We start from the raw sequence: 18,802 nt of genomic DNA, 5'->3' as shown, positions 1-18,802 counted from the left end.
GAATCCTGTGATAGCTTCAGGTTGGTCACAACAAGAACCGTGGTCGAGGGTGAACACAACTAAAACCTAAACATGGTCCAGGGAGCATACTACTAATAACATCACAATAACATGCACTATAATACAGTATGCAAAAGATTTGTTTTGTTGATCTAATGCAGTTGTTGAAAACAGCAGGTAGGAAAATGGATATTCATGTACACAAAATCGAATCCATATGCTATCCCTACTAAAAGTTGACAGGAGTTCTGCACAATAAATGGCAGCCACAAGAACATAATCAGGGATGTGCTCAAGAATATTTGAGTGCTGGGCGGGTTTGTACATTAGTGTAATCCACGTTCTGAGGGGGGGGGGGGGTGTGGGTGGCGTGGGTGGGTCTAATGGTCCTAGCCTTTTGACATTTTTTGCAAATAAAGTATGCTTAGGCAAATGGTCTTTTTCCTTTGTGGGAGCTAACTTCTGTGTCAAGCATTCATCCATATTCTGATTCCAGGATTAATATGGTTGATATAGTATTTCTATTTTCCAAGTTTCCCTGATCAGTTTTATCCTCTATTGATCATGCTCAAGGCAACCAGCCCCTACCATCTTTTGTTGAGAACCCTGCTGTGACAGTGACCTATGTATAAATAAATAAATGATGACTTCATAATAACTACTCTGAGCTTAGCCTATTTGTGTAGATGTGTACTTAATATGTTTATAAATATGCAACGGTATTCAGATGAAATGTCTTACCAGGAGTTCAAAGTGTTAACAGGATATTAATTCTGGGGAGATTTTAATAAAATTATAATTGATGATGACATTTAGGCATTCCTAACTTCACTGGTACTTTTCTACTAATGGTTCTTTATTTTGGATACAATAGTTCATGTCCACATTGATCGATACTATGCACAACAGAACATGAACAGAAAACCCGATTGGTAGAAAAATATCGCCTTTCTGGACGAATATCCACTTGTTTAAAATACTGAGAATACAGTAAAATGACAATCATGCGACCAAATTAACTGCAAAAAGGTGTCTTTATTCCAAAGCCTTGATGGCAACCTATTTCTTACAAACTTTTGGTTGGTGGTTAGAGGTACACTGTACTAATATATGAAGTTGTATATATGTACTGTACGTGTTACACAGACTACAGTAAACCAGCTGATTGTCGGTATTTATTGACTGGATAGCCGTTTAACAGAAAGTAATTTGGATTTTGTAGGAGTAGGAACCTGTGATATTTGTTCTAAATTTTCGATTGTGCCCTTTTCTTACACTCATGAATAGAAGAAACCAGGAAAAATGTTTCATTAATCATCAAAACTTGGTGCTGCATGGAAATATTGGAAATACTATTTGTGCAGGGCGGCATTCAGGTCGGTCGGGTGCAGCAGCCTGCCGCCACCCAGCGTGAGCAAATCCCTGCATAAATTTTGTACAAAGCCAAAAACATTTTATCAGGTTTTTTGGTCATCTGTGCCCTTCATTTCTTAAAAAAAAATATGTCACCTTGCCCCTCCCAAATATACACTAAATTGATTGATGGCACAGTGCCTCTTTTTCTTTCACTCAATCAAAGTTTTTAAAAGGTGTATGATAATTTCAAGAGTATTAGAGTATCAGAAAAGAATCATTGACTTTTCTCTTCCTTATTCATTGTCCTTTTTAACACATTTTAAGAATTGAATATACCTGTGTCACTCTGTCTTACAGCTACAGTATGTGTCGTTTATTTAACTCAAATGGGATGTCCATGCAACTTGAATTGCTAGGTTGCTAGGATACATTTATGGCACATCTACCGCAACTAATTTTCAAACTTACGTAGACTCACTGATCATTGTTTCCAAACTGTTACTTTCTTTTAAATTTCCATCCAGGTGGAGCAAAGAGACGTGCCGGGCATCGATGTAGCTTATCTAGCCATGGACACAGAAGAGGGTAGAGAGGTTGTGTGGAATGAAGTCCAATTTTCAGCGAGAAGAGATTACAAGGCACAAGAGGTACAGTACATATATGGACTTGTAAATCTTTTATACCTTCAGGACATATCTATCAACTTTTCTTCACATGCTCAGTTTCAATAATTTTGAATTCGGTTTAAAAGGAAATAAAGCTTGAACACTGGCTATGTTGCGTAACTGTGCAGAGAAGTACCACACATCTGACATTCCCCTTGTGTATTTACAGCATTATTGCATGGCATTTTTACTGGATGCAAGACTAGATAGAATATTCCTGTAGCTTTATTAAGTATGTTTGATGTGCATGTTATGCCATAATACTCATGATGACATCAGAGTCAGACACTGTTGGCTTTGTGAGGTCGGCTGTGATTCATGCAGTGAATCATACATACGCAGTGTGTGCAATAATTTGATGGTTGTGTAGTCAACCAGAATTTCAATCTGAGGGATGACCTTAATGTAAGAGAAAGTAAATTTACCCTTTTGAACAGCCAAGGACTTTCATGGCTATTTTCTACACACAAATTTATATCCCGTTAAAAAATGCTGTGAAATCTGGAAGTACAGTACTGTGGATGTACCAATAGCTTCAGCTTCTAATAACAATAAAGTTTGTCATTAATTATTGGAAAGTTAAAAAAAAACATAAAACATTTGTATTATTCTCATACGGTATCATTTGCTAAATGTACTACATTCCTGTCTTACCTATCTCCTCCTATACTGTACACTCAGATTTAACTAGCCTCCAACTGGCTGCATTCTTGCATTCCTCCCCACCCCCCCCCCCCCCCCGCCATGACCTTCTATGGTCACTGTTCTCTACCTTCTCTACCTGAGAAAGTTCTATAGCTCATTCTTGGTTTGGATTTTCCTCTGTCTGGATTTTCCTCTGTCCGAATCCGCTTGTGTTTTAATCCTCTCTACAATATTATTGTATGATGACAAAAAAGTCCACTTCCCCTTCCAGCTCAACCACAACCAACTTTGCATAAGTATCATAGAAAATGTTTGTGTATCATCATGATACTATCCTGTGCAGTTTTGCTCCAAGGATCACCCTCTATGTGTTTACACATTAGTATTTTAAGTAAGCCTAGCCTATAGATCTATTGTATCTGTATTACCATTCAGGTAAGATGCACAAATGTATTTTTTTTGAAATTTCATTCATCTCTTTTACAGGAGAAAATAGCTGTGGTCTTTGATAATCTGATACAGCTCGACCATCCAAACATCGTTAAATTCTACAAATATTGGGCAGACACAAAGTCAGAGAAACCAAGGGTAAGTTTAAAGTCAATTTTGTATGTACAAATGATTTCAGAAGTAAATAGGTAACAAGATATATGGCGGCATCATAGAATCAAGTAAACACATTAAAACTATTATAATACTGACATGTTTCACAGGTGTCATTGAATATCCTGACAGATGTTTCTGGTAAAATTATATGCTAATGAGTATTTTATGTACCACAACACACATTATAACAAAGTTCATTTTATGATGCATTTTTGAAAGCCATCACATGGGATTTAAAAAAAACATGAAACAAACTTAAATTAATCAAATCAGAGTTCAAGCAAACAGATGTAATAGTTTTTTTTCTTTTATGTTGAAAGAAAAAACAGAGACTAACAACAATAAAAAAAATAAAAAAAATAACCCTTGGTGAGAGATTAAAAGATTCTTGTCTTAGAAGAGTTATGACGTTTCAGAGAGAGAAATTTTTGTTGTAGCCTAGGGAAGGAAAAGTGTCCCATTTCTTGTTGACTCTATGCAGGAAAAAAGCTGTGTCAACTGTTTAGCATACATGTAAATATATGCGAATTACACACAAGTTTCTCTCTTACACCTTTCTCTCACATATATACATACTGTATTAATGTGTAAAATGTGTAAATTAATGTGTAATTCTGACTGCGATGGCGATGCCAATACTTTGGTCGGTCAAGTTTACAGCCATTGCTTCCTGTAGTCCGGTTAATAATTTGTCCAGTATTTGCATCGCATAGTGTTATGTCAAATGGGTAAATTGCTATACGAGTGCAACAATGTATTGATCACAGATTTTGTACACAGAAACCATAGTCTTTTATGTACAGTATAGGAGATACAATTTACAGCCTTCAAAACTCTTACACAAAATTTGAAAAAATTTTCCCCACACCTTTCTGTCTTTTTCCTTCTCCAGTTTATTCCCTACCCTTTTCCCACATTCATCTCTTTGTCCCTCCACTGTTTTTTCTCCTACCTCTCCTCTTCCCCTGTTGGTTTCTTTCTTCTCTCTATCCCTTGTCTACTAATCCCCTTACATTTATCTCTTTGTGTTCACCATGCTCATTAACCTGTCTGTATTTCTGTGCGAGTTTTTGTCCCTTCTGTTACCGTTACTTGTCATTGAGCCTTTGAAGAAGATCCTGTTGGATCGAAACGTCAGGCCAACTTACTTTTACAAAATTTGAACACTAAATCATTCCATGTAATAGTAAAATTTTCTGTTTTCTATCCCATGGAAATAAAAATTGACTGGCTATGCTCGCATAATGATTGAAATGTTGATATCATCTATGAAATTTGATGTGTTAATACAGTACTTGAATTTCTAAGTTCAAGGACGATTTGCTCTTATTAAAGTTTGCCTTGGATGGTTTTAATGGACTGATTCAAATTATGGGGGTGTAATTGAACCCATTGTTTGTAGAATTGGCTGCCTGCATGTTTCTATAAGATTGCCATCTGCCTGGGTGTCTCTTACTTTGCTATTGTTGTTTTTTGTTTACGTACCAAGCTGCACCAAGACCATGTGGAACAAGCCAGTTGGGTTATAAAGTCACGTGATGAAGTTTTGAAAAATGGATTTCACCTTTTGGTTTATGTTGTAGGCAGAGTTTTGTAGGAACACAGAATGAAATCCATGTTATTTACTGACATACCGCACTAATCCACATACAGTAGTCCTTTTTAATGTTCTTGTAAATCGTGAACAATTACTGTATTTGTATTCACAAGTGAACAAGGATGTTGGTCTGGGGGAGGGGAGGTTTTAGGCAGAACAGCAGTCATGTTTCCATGTGACGAATATTGTCTAGAGCTGTCGGACAAAAGTGAAAACTAACCAGTTCATTGATGGAGAAATCTTATCTATCCTCCTCACATTATCATCTACCCTCCCTGCTCCACTTAACGTCTGTTATTTGGTTAGGATTTAAACTGTTATTTACTTTCACAATGTTAGGTTATAATTTATATGTTTTGTTTATAGTATATATACTTGGGGTGTTGTTGCTGGTGAAAAATTTTAGTAAAATTTGTATTGTTTTTGCAAATTACAGAGATAAGTATTCCATCTGATGTCAACTCTGTTTTCAGTTCCATAATTCATTTGAATGTGATCTTTCTTGAGTTTGATTTTTGTCTGATATAGCGATTAAGGAATTGATCCCTGGATCTAATTTTTTTTTTAAGGAAAAAAGATTCTGAACTTTTCTTTTAGTATGGTGTATCTTGCCCAAGGATTCAAATTTATTCATCATTTGCATACTGTAGGTTCTTTAACTTTTCTGCTTTTCAAAGACAAGTTATAACTTCTACCAAAGAAAACTGGCATATATTACTCCTTATTTTCATTCTAATGTAAGAGATAAGGTTTTCAACTCATCAATTCTGCCAGTGATTGTGTATGCAGTTCCTGTCTGGTATCACTTTCTACTTGAAAAGGACAAGAAAAGAATTAGAAGTTTCTTGAAATACTGCTCCAAAATATTTAATCTCGACTATGAAAGCCTTGTTGGTAAAGTAAACACTGCTGCTAAAAATGAATTCATAAGACTAGCTAAGAATATACATAGTTCTAAAGATCACCCACTTCACTCCGAGTTGATCTCTCTGTGCAATAGAACCAGCAGGTACAATCTACGTAATCCTACTATCTTGCCATCTTTTAGAATTATGCTTTTTAAGAACTCATTTATCTACAGAGCAGCCATTTATATTCAAAATGGGTTCTTAGAATCTCTGTTATAATCCTTTTAATCTTTAAAACTTCTAATCCTCTATCTTATTTCTTGTTTTTGTTCATGCTTTCATTTTTGTACATGTTTACGTCTTTTATGTATCATCTTTTATGTGTCCTATTTATAAATGTTATCATTTATACTGGAATAAAGAAATTGAAATTGAATTGAAATTGAAAGAAAGGTTGCTTGTTTTAGGCAAAATTTACTCATTCAAATCCCCCCTGTACCATCTGATTCTGATGGGGGGAGGGGGAGGGGGTTTCAATTCAATCTTTGATGGCCGTGCTTTACTTGGCACGTGAAATAACGTGTACAGTGTACAATATATTTATCACATGATGTGATGTCTACTGTATATTGTATACCATCAATGTTGTGAAACACTTGTTGTGAAATCATGAATTGCTCAGAGATTACTTCACCCCTGGTTCGTCTACAGTATTTCCGGGAAAGCCATTGTCCGTGGATTAAGACTCATCTTAAGGTCGACATGCCATTGTGTTTCACAACATAGATATATATTTCTCTTTTGGATTTTTGCAGGTAATATTTATTACAGAGTACATGTCATCTGGGTCCTTGAAACAATTCTTGAAGAGGGTCAAGAAAGACATGCACCAAATCCAAGAGAAGTCTTGGAAAAGATGGACCACACAGATACTGTCTGCATTAAGGTCGGTGTAAAAATGGGCCTGGAATAACAGCAGGTTGGGGGGAGGGAGGGGGTGAGGGGATCATGAAGGGCATTGGTTACCGTGTCTCACTGAAGAACAATCTATATTTGACATATTTTGTCTCTTTGAGAAAATTCAATATAAATAGTGGTGATAGTTGTTAGTGTCGTGATGTGTACAGGGCCTGGTTCCATTGTGAACTGCCCCCTACACCCCCCACCTCGTGTTTTGTGTAAAGCCATTGATACCTATAAGGGCATCATTTATATGGTATTGACAACAATCTCCCTTTGCCCTGCCCATTTCCACTCTGTTGTTTGTTTTTATCTGAGGTAAAAGACGTTGGAAAGGGTTCACTTGTATGCAGTCATTTAAACATTTTTATTATCCTTGAAGATTTTGTTTCATTTTTTCGATGTCATTTGATACAAAATTCTGCTACAATGAAGGCCGTTAGCTTCAGTGTATGTTGGAAAACACTTTAAAAAAAATCGATTTGCTTTTAATAACTGTATGATTTATGCTACAGTAATAGCTCAGAAAGTTGTCTGTTGAATAAATTGTATGTTTGATGATCTCATGAATTTAGTTGGCATCTGTGTACCTAGGACCAGCTTGCACACTCTGGAAATGTTGCAGTAATTGTGGTCAAATAGCTTTGTAATCTAAGTGTACTCATGACATATAACAAACTCCGCTTTTGGATTGCCAACTCGTGTTTATTAAAGTTTCTCCTGCACTTTAGACTTTAGCTTACAAATCGCCATGTAACACGAGTTGGCAATCCAGTAAGCGGGGTTTGTTATGTCACAAGTACATGCAAGTTCACAACTGTATCCAACTAATCAAATTACTATCAGTGTTGATGTATAAAGTGAAAGAAAACCGCCGCTCGAGGTGCAACTACACAAGCAACTCTCGGTTTTATGCTTCTCACCTGAGCTGGCCAAATCATGGTCTAGATCGCAATAAAAAAATGAAGCCAAAAAGTAAAGCTAAAAATTGGTGGCGCTCTACTCCAATAGCTACGACGCTTCACTAAGGATTGTAGGTTTGATTCCTGGCCAGATCATTAAGTTGTGTCCTTGTGCAATGCAGCACTTAACTGCCATCACCTCTCTTCACCCCAGGTGTATGAGTGGGGACTTACGAAGTAACTTGTAAATATACAGTAGTTACTTGCGCTTGTCTGTGGCTGCACCCTTTGGGAAGTACCCCAGGGGAGAAATCACCTGGGAGCAACTGTTTGAGTTGTGCACAACACTTGGGTGTTAGCAATGATCAGGGGTTAATTGATCAATGTAAAATGGTGTGAGAAGGCCTTATTTTCATACAAGACTGTAAACATTCAACTTTGTATTAAATGGTAATGCGTCATTTTAGCAATAAGACTTATTCAACCGCTTCAGATGGGAATTAGGTTATTGTTGTTATATTTGTGATGAGTGAAAAAAGAAAGAAGGAAAGGTAATGTCAGAGATAAATGAGTGGATTAGAGGGCACAAGCAGAAGCTTTTGTGAATTCTTCCCCACTCTTCGTCTCCAGGGGCAATTGATGAGAACTTCCTGCTATGTGAGGAACCGCAAAGACATTAATTAGGTCTCGACGTTAATAGACACAGTAGCTTCCTGCCAGGTTTTATTCACGTAACAAAACCATTGCAGAGAAAATATTTAAGGAATTTTCTTTCTGGTTGTCTCTCTCTCTCAGACAACCAATTCTGACTTTTTGGTTGTTCGAGCAGCAAGTTTGGTTGGCCGAAAAATTGTAGACAAAATAACAAAGAATGACCAATATGTGTACACTGTAGGAGAGATGTGTAGGTTGAGTGAATGTAACACCAATATATACACTGCAGGAGAGATGTGTAAGTTTGGTGAATAGAACACCAGCTTTGAGCCAGTATAACTACCCATCAGGTGGATCATAGGCCAACCAATATTTTCATTTTATTTTGGTATCTCCAAAGTGATAGAGGGCGATATCAACATATCATTTTAGCCACTGAAGGGGTATGCAATCTAAACTTGGTGTACACACCAGTCCTCCACGGAAAACCCTCCAAAGCTGATTTTGGTCGTCCAAACAGCAATTCAGTCATCTTGTATGACCAGAGGACCACCCAGAAAAATTTGCCCTGTATTGGTGGTAGATGAAAATGGTAACAGTGTTTGCTTCCTAGTCTTCACACCACTCTTCAACTTAACAGAACAGTAGTTATGATAATACAATACTCATGTCAGTTTCCATACTCTAGATCACAATATGCGGACAAAGTAGCACCTTTTTTTTTGTCACATGAAGACAATTAATTAAATTTTGACTTCAATTGACAGTATACTGTAGTAGCTTCCTGTTAATTTCTGATTCACTGTAATTAAACCTCTTCCTCTTTTGCTATTTATTTTTGAATTTTCATTTTCAGCTACTTGCATTCCTGCGAAATTCCGATCGTTCACGGTAACCTGACCACAGACACAATTTTCATCCAGCATAATGGACTGATTAAAATAGGCTGTGGTAAGTAATGGATGCGCCATCAGTATTAATTTCCTGTTTTGAGTCAAAAACTGCCAATTTGTATTGTATGTATCTGCCTTCCATGGATTATGCAAAGCAGAAGCTAGTGGAAAGCATTGGTGTAAGACGTTTATGGGAGCAGAAGAAAGAAGACAGATGGTAAATGGACAGTGGGGGGGGGGGGAGGAGAGTAATGTGAGGTAGGAGAGAGATAGGTGCATAAGAAGGGAGAGAGGGTAGAAGGACAGTAAGGGGGGTAGAAGGAGAGCAATGGGGTAGGAGAGATATGGTAGGAAGACAGTGACAGGGTTGAAGGAGGGAGAGCAATGGAGTAGCTGATAGATGGGGGCATCACAAGGGAGAGAGAGGGTAGATGGACAGTGAGGGGTAGGAGAGGGGGGGTGGAGAAGGAGAGCAATGGGGTAGGAGAGGGATGGAGGCACAACAAGGGAGAGATAGGATAGAAGAACAGTGAGGGGGTAGAAGGATGGCAATTGGGTAGGAGAGTAATGGGGTAGGAGAGAGATTGGGGCATAAGAAGGGAAAGAGGATAGAAGGACAGTGACGGGGGTTGTAGGAGAGAGATGGGGTAGAAGGGAAAGAGGATAGAAGGACAGTGACGGGGGTAGTAGGGGAGAGATGGGGTAGAAGGGAAAGAGGATAGAAGGACAGTGACGGGGGTAGTAGGAGAGAGATGGGGTAGAAGGGAAAGAGAATAGAAGGACAGTGACGGGGGTTGTAGGAGAGAGATGGGGTAGAAGGGAAAGAGGATAGAAGGACAGTGACGGGGGTAGTAGGAAAGAGATGGGGTAGAAGGGAAAGAGGATAGAAGGACAGTGATGGGGGTAGTAGGAGAGAGATGGGGTAGAAGGGAAAGAGGATAGAAGGACAGTGACGGGGGTAGTAGGGGAGAGATGGGGTAGAAGGGAAAGAGGATAGAAGGACAGTGACGGGGGTAGTAGGAGAGAGATGGGGTAGAAGGGAAAGAGGATAGAAGGACAGTGACGGGGGTAGTAGGAGAGAGATGGGGTAGAAGGGAAAGAGGATAGAAGGACAGTGATGGGGGTAGTAGGAGAGAGATGGGGTAGAAGGGAAAGAGAATAGAAGGACAGTGACGGGGGTAGTAGGAGAGAGATGGGGTAGAAGGGAAAGAGAATAGAAGGACAGTGACGGGGGTAGTAGGGGAGAGATGGGGTAGAAGGGAAAGAGAATAGAAGGACAGTGACGGGGGTAGTAGGAGAGAGATGGGGTAGAAGGGAAAGAGGATAGAAGGACAGTGACGGGGGTAGTAGGAAAGAGATGGGGTAGAAGGGAAAGAGGATAGAAGGACAGTGACGGGGGTAGTAGGAGAGAGATGGGGTAGAAGGGAAAGAGGATAGAAGGACAGTGACGGGGGTTGTAGGAGAGAGATGGGGTAGAAGGGAAAGAGGATAGAAGGACAGTGACGGGGGTAGTAGGAAAGAGATGGGGTAGAAGGGAAAGAGGATAGAAGGACAGTGACGGGGGTAGTAGGAGAGAGATGGGGTAGAAGGGAAAGAGGATAGAAGGACAGTGATGGGGGTAGTAGGAGAGAGATGGGGTAGAAGGGAAAGAGAATAGAAGGACAGTGACGGGGGTAGTAGGAGAGAGATGGGGTAGAAGGGAAAGAGAATAGAAGGACAGTGACGGGGGTAGTAGGGGAGAGATGGGGTAGAAGGGAAAGAGAATAGAAGGACAGTGACGGGGGTAGTAGGAGAGAGATGGGGTAGAAGGGAAAGAGAATAGAAGGACAGTGACGGGGGTAGTAGGGGAGAGATGGGGTAGAAGGGAAAGAGGATAGAAGGACAGTGACGGGGGTAGTAGGAGAGAGATGGGGTAGAAGGGAAAGAGAATAGAAGGACAGTGACGGGGGTAGTAGGAGAGAGATGGGGTAGAAGGGAAAGAGGATAGAAGGACAGTGACGGGGGTAGTAGGAGAGAGATGGGGTAGAAGGGAAAGAGGATAGAAGGACAGTGATGGGGGTAGTAGGAGAGAGATGGGGTAGAAGGGAAAGAGGATAGAAGGACAGTGACGGGGGTAGTAGGAGAGAGATGGGGTAGAAGGGAAAGAGAATAGGACAGTGACGGGGGTAGTAGGAGAGAGATGGGGTAGAAGGGAAAGAGGATAGAAGGACAGTGACGGGGGTAGTAGGAGAGAGATGGGGTAGAAGGGAAAGAGGATAGAAGGACAGTGACGGGGGTAGTAGGAGCGAGATGGGGTAGAAGGGAATGTGAGGGCAATAGAGGGGATTGAAGTCAGAAGACTGGACAGGTTGCAGATGGGAAATAGTATTTAACTTATTTGCTTCTGTAGACAGTATGACACAAATGAAGCTCACTAAGAAACATATGTTGGTATTGAACCGTAGGGAGGGTGAAGGGTGCTGTGTTATATACATCAAGTGATGGTGGGAAGAAGAGAAGGGAGGAAGGGGGGGGGATTAGTATTATTATTCTTTCGATTCTTAAATGTGATGACCATTAACTAACACTCTGTACCCTTATTGTGCCATTGATTACATTAACAGTGTCTGCTTCTCTACTGTAAAACTGTACTGTAGATATGTACAGCATATTTGTCTAATTGACTGAGTGTAAGTTACTTACAGTACTTACAAGTTTGCAATATAAACGTATCAGTTCTCGTATTCCAGGTCAAAATATACTTCAAAATAACAGCTTTATGGCACATCTGAATATAAAGTCAAACTACCATAATAATTTTCAAAATGATTTGATTTTTGCTTCAAAATGTGATGCTTCCCAAGGTACTTGTAATCTGTTTCTACAGCAATGGTAGATAATAAACCTATCTGTTGTTGAAATGATAGTGTAATGCAGGAAAGATCAAGTATGTTTTATCAATTACAGTCTTTATCATGTTAATTTTGTTATTCGCAATATATTTCACATTTATTCCCCCCATTTCCTCTTCAGTTGCGCCAGACGCCATTAACAATCACGTAAAGACATTCAGAGAAGAGCAGAAAAACATGCATTACCTGGCTCCTGAATATAGCGGTGAGAATAAGTTATACTCCCTGTCCCACCACCTTCCTCCCACCCCACCCCCCCCTCCTTCAACTGTTTACTTCCCCCTGTTTCCAATCTATGCTGATACTTTCTAATATACAGTTTCACAACTGGGTTAATATTTTTACACTGCTGCCACCACCCCTGTTCTCCCCCCCCCCCCACCTCAAAGAGTCTAAGGAATGGAAGACTTGAACCATTAGGAGAAAAACAAAATGTTGAAAAGGTTTAATGGTATTAAAAGGAGAGATAGAAGGTGTTTTGTTCCCACATATATTGTGTATCATGGTGTTGTCAGTGAATAGTAACAAGCTCAAAAACCATGGGTGTTTCTTTTATTATATATCTTGGAAATATTAAGTGTTGTGTGTGAACTATAGCAGCTTTACTGCTGTATATGCTATAGCTACATCTTTGCACTTGGTTAACAATGTTTTTATTTGATGCAGCATTTGGCTATCAGATATTGAGAATTAATTCAATTGGTGTATGTTAATATTCATTCCATATATATTTCATCTCATCTAATAACGTTGGCAATAATTAGCACAGTCTGTAAACCTCTTCCCCCTGCCTGTACGTAAATCATCCTCCCCATCCCCACCGTAGACGACCACAAGCCGGTACCCTGTTCCTTACAAAAAACTAAAACCTCCTTTCACCGATCAGTTACTCTAGTCTTTATTTGTGTTCTCATGTTGCAGTGAACCAAGAGAAGGTCACCATCGGCGTGGACATCTACGCCTTTGGTATCTGTGCATTGGAGATGGCGGTGGTGGACATCCAAGGTAACGGGGAGACTAAGAAGAAATGCATCTCACGAGAAGCTGTCCTACAGGCTGTGGAAGGGCTGAAAGACGATTCCCAAAGGGTGAGTGTGACCTGGTCGGATGAGTCTGGCATACCGGATGAGTCTGGCTTACCGGGAGGAACCATTATGGGGGAGGGACAAAAGGGAAAGACACCACAACTCCCCCCCCCCCCATCTCCCGCCTATACTTGGTAAGATTTAATTATTGTTTACATGGTCAGATGAGTCTGAGTTACAGAGGGAAACAGTTATGGGGGATTGACAAAAGTTAAATAATAACTCTGTGAAGACACCACTACCCCCCATTTCCTCCTCCCCCAACCATACTTGATTCAGATTTAATTATTGTTTACATGGTCGGATGAGTCTGAGTTACCGAGGGAAACAATTATGGGGGAGGGACAAAAGTGAAATAATAACTCTGTGAAGACATCCAAACCCCATATTCCCCCCCCCCCCAATACTTGAATCGGATTAATTATTATTGTTTACAGACTGAAAGCAAATATCTTGAAGAGATTAAGGGGATTTAAAAAGCTTGAGACAGTGACTGTTTGCAACTGTGTTTGTACACCACTTTCCCAACATCCCTACCCCAACACACTTACCCCAACACCCCTACCCCAACACTCCTACCCAACACTCCCCCAACTCCTCCCTCTCTTGCCTTTACCTCATTCATTGAGCTACATCTTTTGCACTTTTAATTTCTTTTGATCTATTTTACAGGATTTCATCCGAAAGTGTCTGAGCGATCAGACTAAGAGACCTACGGCTCGGGACTTACTTCTCCAACCAGTTCTATTTGAAGTCCACTCACTGAAACTACTTGCAGCTCATTGTATAGTTGACACAGAAAGTAAGTTGCTGACAAATCATTGAGTCTTTCAAATATTAGAGGAACTCAAGGTCTACCTTAACAGTGCAGTAAAAGTTACATAAAAAACATGTTGGTAGACACGGACATATAGTTATGAATATAATTACAGATTATTCAACAACAGTACATTCATACACACAAATATCAAAATAAAAAGAATGAGGGAAAAAAAATTTGAAATGGCAAAATCATAGATATGTTTAACAACTCTGATTTGGAAAAGAGGTGGAGAATAGGAGGAGGGTAGGGGCACAAGGGGATTTCCCTTGAGAATGATATGGGGGAGATGCAATGTTCCCATTACCCCCCCTCTTTAGAGAAACCGAGCATGCTAAATAAATATATCACTTTTACATCTGTTTGAAAATTGCACCTTTATATGTCAATGAAGTTACGTCACTACAATGATTATGTATAATGATCTTCTGTGCAATGTTAGGTATAGCATCTGACGTTTCTACTGCTTATTATTTTGTTAGGTGTAGCAGCTGAATTTGAATCTGAGGTTAAGGCGCTGACCAAGGATCAGCTAGGAGAGAGGGTCATCGCAAGCATATCGCATAAGGATGGCAGGAAGGGTGTAGATTGGAAGTAAGTCATATCACCAATTATCTCTTCTTGACTTTGTTTTCATCATGATCAATGAGTTTTGAACATTCATTTGTCAGTTATGTACTGTTTATTCCGATTGGCTAATATGGTGTCAGGTGATCATAACTGACGAGCAACTCTTCTAAGAATCAATGTCCGTTAACACAGCACGTAAGTGCAGGAAGTGTGGGGGGGGGGAGGTGGAATTGAAAGATTCTGCTATTCCTCTGTGAAATTATCTTCATTGCCATTGATAGAGCTCTACAATAGTCTCTTCTTCCAGCCAAAAGTATAATTTCAACTGTTTTAAATTGAAGACGGCCTTTTTTGTCATCATCTGGAAACAACGTTACCTATAGACTGAATAATTTACCACTTGTTTGACTTTGTCCTTCTGCAGGTTATCACAAGTCCCAGCCCTTGAACTTGAAAAATTCCTTGAGGATGTGGAGTAAGTTTTGAAAATCTTCTGGAATGTTAACATCCTTTACTTCTTAGTTTCAGTATTTTTCCAATTTTTATACTTGTGTTTTGGTCCAACTTTTCCTTCCATTTCATAATTGGACTTTTTGTTATTAAACTTTCAATGTCACGTTCACACTGTTGCTCATCTGTCGATCTCAGGAACGGTGTCTATCCCTTGACCGCGTTTGCACTCCCACGTCCACAACCGACCAAGAAGAACCGCCCGCAGTCTCCAGAGATGGCCGAGTCGGTGAAGAGCGAGACGCCGGAGCCGTCGGACGTGGAGAGCAGGCATATACAAGAGATGAACTGTAACGTGAAATCTGGCCAAGAAGATCTATATCAGGTGACCACCATGAAAATGTTTGCATCAAATCGTAGAGTTATTTTTGAATAATAATGAAACGATGAAAGTGTCGTTGGAAATAATGAGACAATATGAGTGGAATAGCGGGAGGGAGAGATTGGCATACATGCCTCTTGGGGGTGGGGGGGGGGTCACTTGCCTTTCTTCTTGTTTCCTACAGTTATGTATGTATGTATGTATTTTAGATCCTCCTGCAAGCAGGAACTTGCGAGAAGCCTCATTGGCTAATCAAAGCCGCAAGCTGACCAAAGTCAGTCCCTTACATTCATATTTAACGTCCATGATTATGAATTGTCAATTGTCAACAACTCTGTAACTGGACGACATACATTGACCTTGGAGTGACTCAAACCGGGGACCTTATGATTGTAAGGCACAGGCGTTAACCACTGAGCTAACACTCCACATTTCCCTTATTATTTCCCTTCCACCTCCCATGACCAGTGAAAGCAACACAAGATTAAACATTAGTTAGAAGAAGAAACAAACACCCCTTTTCCTGAACCTCCCTCCCCTTTGCTGGAACCTCCCTCCCCCTTTCCTCATCCCCTCCCTAAGACAAGGGGTCACAATGTAGGTCGGTCATTGTTCGAATTGCTGGAAATGGCCTATTCTCATTTTGGCTAAGTCAATCTGGGTTACAGTGCTATTTCTACTAAAGTGTGATTTAATAAATTGGCCAAAGAGGTGTCTCTACCTAATGATTTCCCTCATGCCTACTAAGTGTGTAATGCATTTGGGGTGAAGGAAGGGGTGGGGGGTCTGGCCCCCTCTTCTGAAGAATTACTAGCGCTAACATGCTCTCACTTTCACTGATGTTTTCATTATTCCCTGCTATTTCAGTAGATATTTGGTTATCTACCAAACCACATTTCTGTCAGGGGTTATATCTTCCAAGAAATTTCTGGATCCATCACTGTCATTCTGTACGCTTCAGCAATTAACTGCTGTTACCGTGTAAAATTTTTTGAAACAGCAAAGGAATGTTGAAAAGGGAATGTGATTCCGTCGTTCCAGTGACTGAACCGGTGGCGATTCTTGTCAGCAATTTCTTTGATGGAGCGCCGTTTAAAATTTGTTATAATTTCACCGTCAGTTTTCCAAGTGGTCTTACTCTGCCAGTTTATGTACATTGCTACTTGGTTCATTGTCTTTGACTATTAATGACGCATTAGTTAAAAACATGATTATCAGGTTGTTGTTTAACACTTGTTTGGATATTCACCTTCTATATTTCTAATATGTGACCAAATGAAATTTATGATATTTTGCTATGGGCCGGCTAGTATTTTTGCTTTCTCAATGTGCGAAGACATCGTTGGAATACATTTTGAGTATAGAATGTTTGTCTTTTTGTTTGTCGACAGCTGGAAATCCATCTACGGATGGACGACAAAATGAGAAGAGAGCTGAGCTGTGAAATTTCCAAAGGTAAGGAAATATTCAGGACACTTTAGGGATGGGCATGTTCAGCTGAACGATGTCTGTCAGCAAACCAGTAGAAATGAGAAAAAAATAACAGAATATAACTTTCCTGTCATGTTAAACCAGCCGCACACTGCTATACTGAGCGTTACCAGACTCAACTGGACTATCATAATGATGGCAAATCGTAGATAGTTGGACAGTGTGCATGTTTTGCCATAGAAAGTCTGGCTATGTGCATGTGTTTCCATAGATAGTCCAACCGTGTGCATTTGTTTCCATAGATAGTCCGGCAGTGTGCATGTGTTTTCATAGAAGGTCTGGCTATGTGCATTTGTTTCCATAGATAGTCCGGCAGTGTGCATGTGTTTCAGCAGTGTGCATGTGTTTCCATAGATAGTCAGGCAGTGAACATGGGTTCCATAGATAGTCCGGCTATGTGCATATACTTCCATAGGTAGTACGGCAGTGTGCATGTGTTTCAAAGATAGTCCAGCAGTGTGCATGTGTTTCCATATATAGCTGGGCAGTGTGCATGTCTTTCCATAGATACTCTGGGAGTGTGCAAGTGTTTCCATTGGTAGTCCGGCAGTGTGCATGTGTTTCCTAGGTAGTCCGGCAGTGTGCATGTGTTTCCATAGATAGTCGCGCAGTCGTCTTAAGCTGAGAAAACTCAAATGTAGCGTTTTCAGACTGACAGTTGGCAGTGTGCAGCGATTCACGACAAGCTCTGCCCAATATTAGCAAATTTAACCAATCTTAGGAAAGTAGTTTGCCTTTGATCTGAATGAGTGACATTTGTTAAGCGGAAAACCGTTGTCGGGTGCGCTCTTCATCCGTCCAGTGTTGAACATTTGTCACATGACTAATTGTGTAATGCATGTTGTAACCGTTTCTTGAAGTAAACAAACAATACACAAACTAAAGGAACACTGACGGACAATCCAACAGAAACAATGACTGTTCTATGAAAGCAACAAGATTGCGTGTACACAGCTAACACATGGTAAGCACAATGAATATTCAACACCTACATGTAACATAATCATGAGGCATTATAAATATTCAACATATACAATGACATTAATATGTAAACCATGACAAATCATCTGTTGATTGCAACAATGACCAATGAAACCACTGTTTGTCGAGTTATTATTCAACAGCTACGCCTCAGTACTTCCATTAACTTTCACAAAAATATCAGCAAATTGGAATATCCATATCTTTGCCCTATAGGGATGTGGTTTTTAACGTATGTGATTCAACTTCAGCCAACCCTGAATACCCTTTTAACCCTTGGGATCAATCGATACATTTCACAAATCATGGATGTTCGATATTGATTAACAGATTTTTCTTTTGTTCCACAGATGACAGACCACAAGATCTTGCTGATGAGCTTGTTGACTTTGGTTTCATCAATAAGGTATGCATTGGGGAAAATCCTCTTTATTTACTATTCTCATAATGTTGCCAGGATTCCACTTGTGATTTGATACTTTTCTCAACAAAAGAAAAAAAATTACACACTTTTGTACATGCTAAGAATTTGTTGACAGAATAGATAGAGAAGTAGAAGGAGACTTTCTTTAATTACTGATTTGGTTGGTACTCGAATGTAAAGTTCCTTCAACTGCATTGAAATTCAGAGAATTCCATTATTAGAAAGAAAGTGCAGAAGATAGAGAAAAGTGTGTTTGAAGCTAGCAGTCACCTTCAACATATTTGCTGAGAATGCCCTTTGGTGTGTAAAAGGTCCCTGTGGCCTAAGTTTGGATAAAGGTTTGTGCAATTTGCAGTGCCAGTAGCTAGAGTTGCAACAATTTGCAATTAATGGTCAACTTTTCTCTACTCTGCAAAACTAACAAAAGTGAGCACTACAGAAAATTAGATTGCATATGGTATCCAAACTATCCGTATGCTTACAAAATGAACAACAATAATGAATCTTGGACACAATTATCAGGGCATGAGGGTAAAGGGGCAAGGGGGTGGGGGGCTAGTTAAGTCCATGACAATTTTCTTT

At 39.8% G+C, this 18,802-nt stretch overlaps 1 protein-coding gene across 1 annotated transcript in view; it reads left to right on the top strand.

Annotated features, from left to right (window-relative positions):
* LOC139973284 (nuclear receptor-binding protein-like) overlaps positions 1–18,802 on the top strand; it is a 30,436-nt gene that overhangs the window by 5,626 nt on the left and 6,008 nt on the right. The window contains exons 2-13 of the mRNA XM_071979847.1: positions 1,881–2,003; positions 3,153–3,254; positions 6,533–6,663; positions 9,090–9,184; positions 12,139–12,222; positions 12,939–13,105; positions 13,775–13,904; positions 14,405–14,516; positions 14,917–14,967; positions 15,141–15,327; positions 16,716–16,779; positions 18,147–18,202. Coding sequence (XP_071835948.1) covers positions 1,881–2,003; positions 3,153–3,254; positions 6,533–6,663; positions 9,090–9,184; positions 12,139–12,222; positions 12,939–13,105; positions 13,775–13,904; positions 14,405–14,516; positions 14,917–14,967; positions 15,141–15,327; positions 16,716–16,779; positions 18,147–18,202 — 1,302 coding nt within the window. The remainder of the gene's footprint in view (positions 1–1,880; positions 2,004–3,152; positions 3,255–6,532; positions 6,664–9,089; positions 9,185–12,138; positions 12,223–12,938; positions 13,106–13,774; positions 13,905–14,404; positions 14,517–14,916; positions 14,968–15,140; positions 15,328–16,715; positions 16,780–18,146; positions 18,203–18,802) is intronic.

Source organism: Apostichopus japonicus, chromosome 9, assembly GCF_037975245.1.
Source record: "Apostichopus japonicus isolate 1M-3 chromosome 9, ASM3797524v1, whole genome shotgun sequence".
Lineage (NCBI taxonomy): Eukaryota > Metazoa > Echinodermata > Holothuroidea > Aspidochirotida > Stichopodidae > Apostichopus > Apostichopus japonicus.
This window is presented reverse-complemented; position numbering and strand designations above follow the sequence as displayed.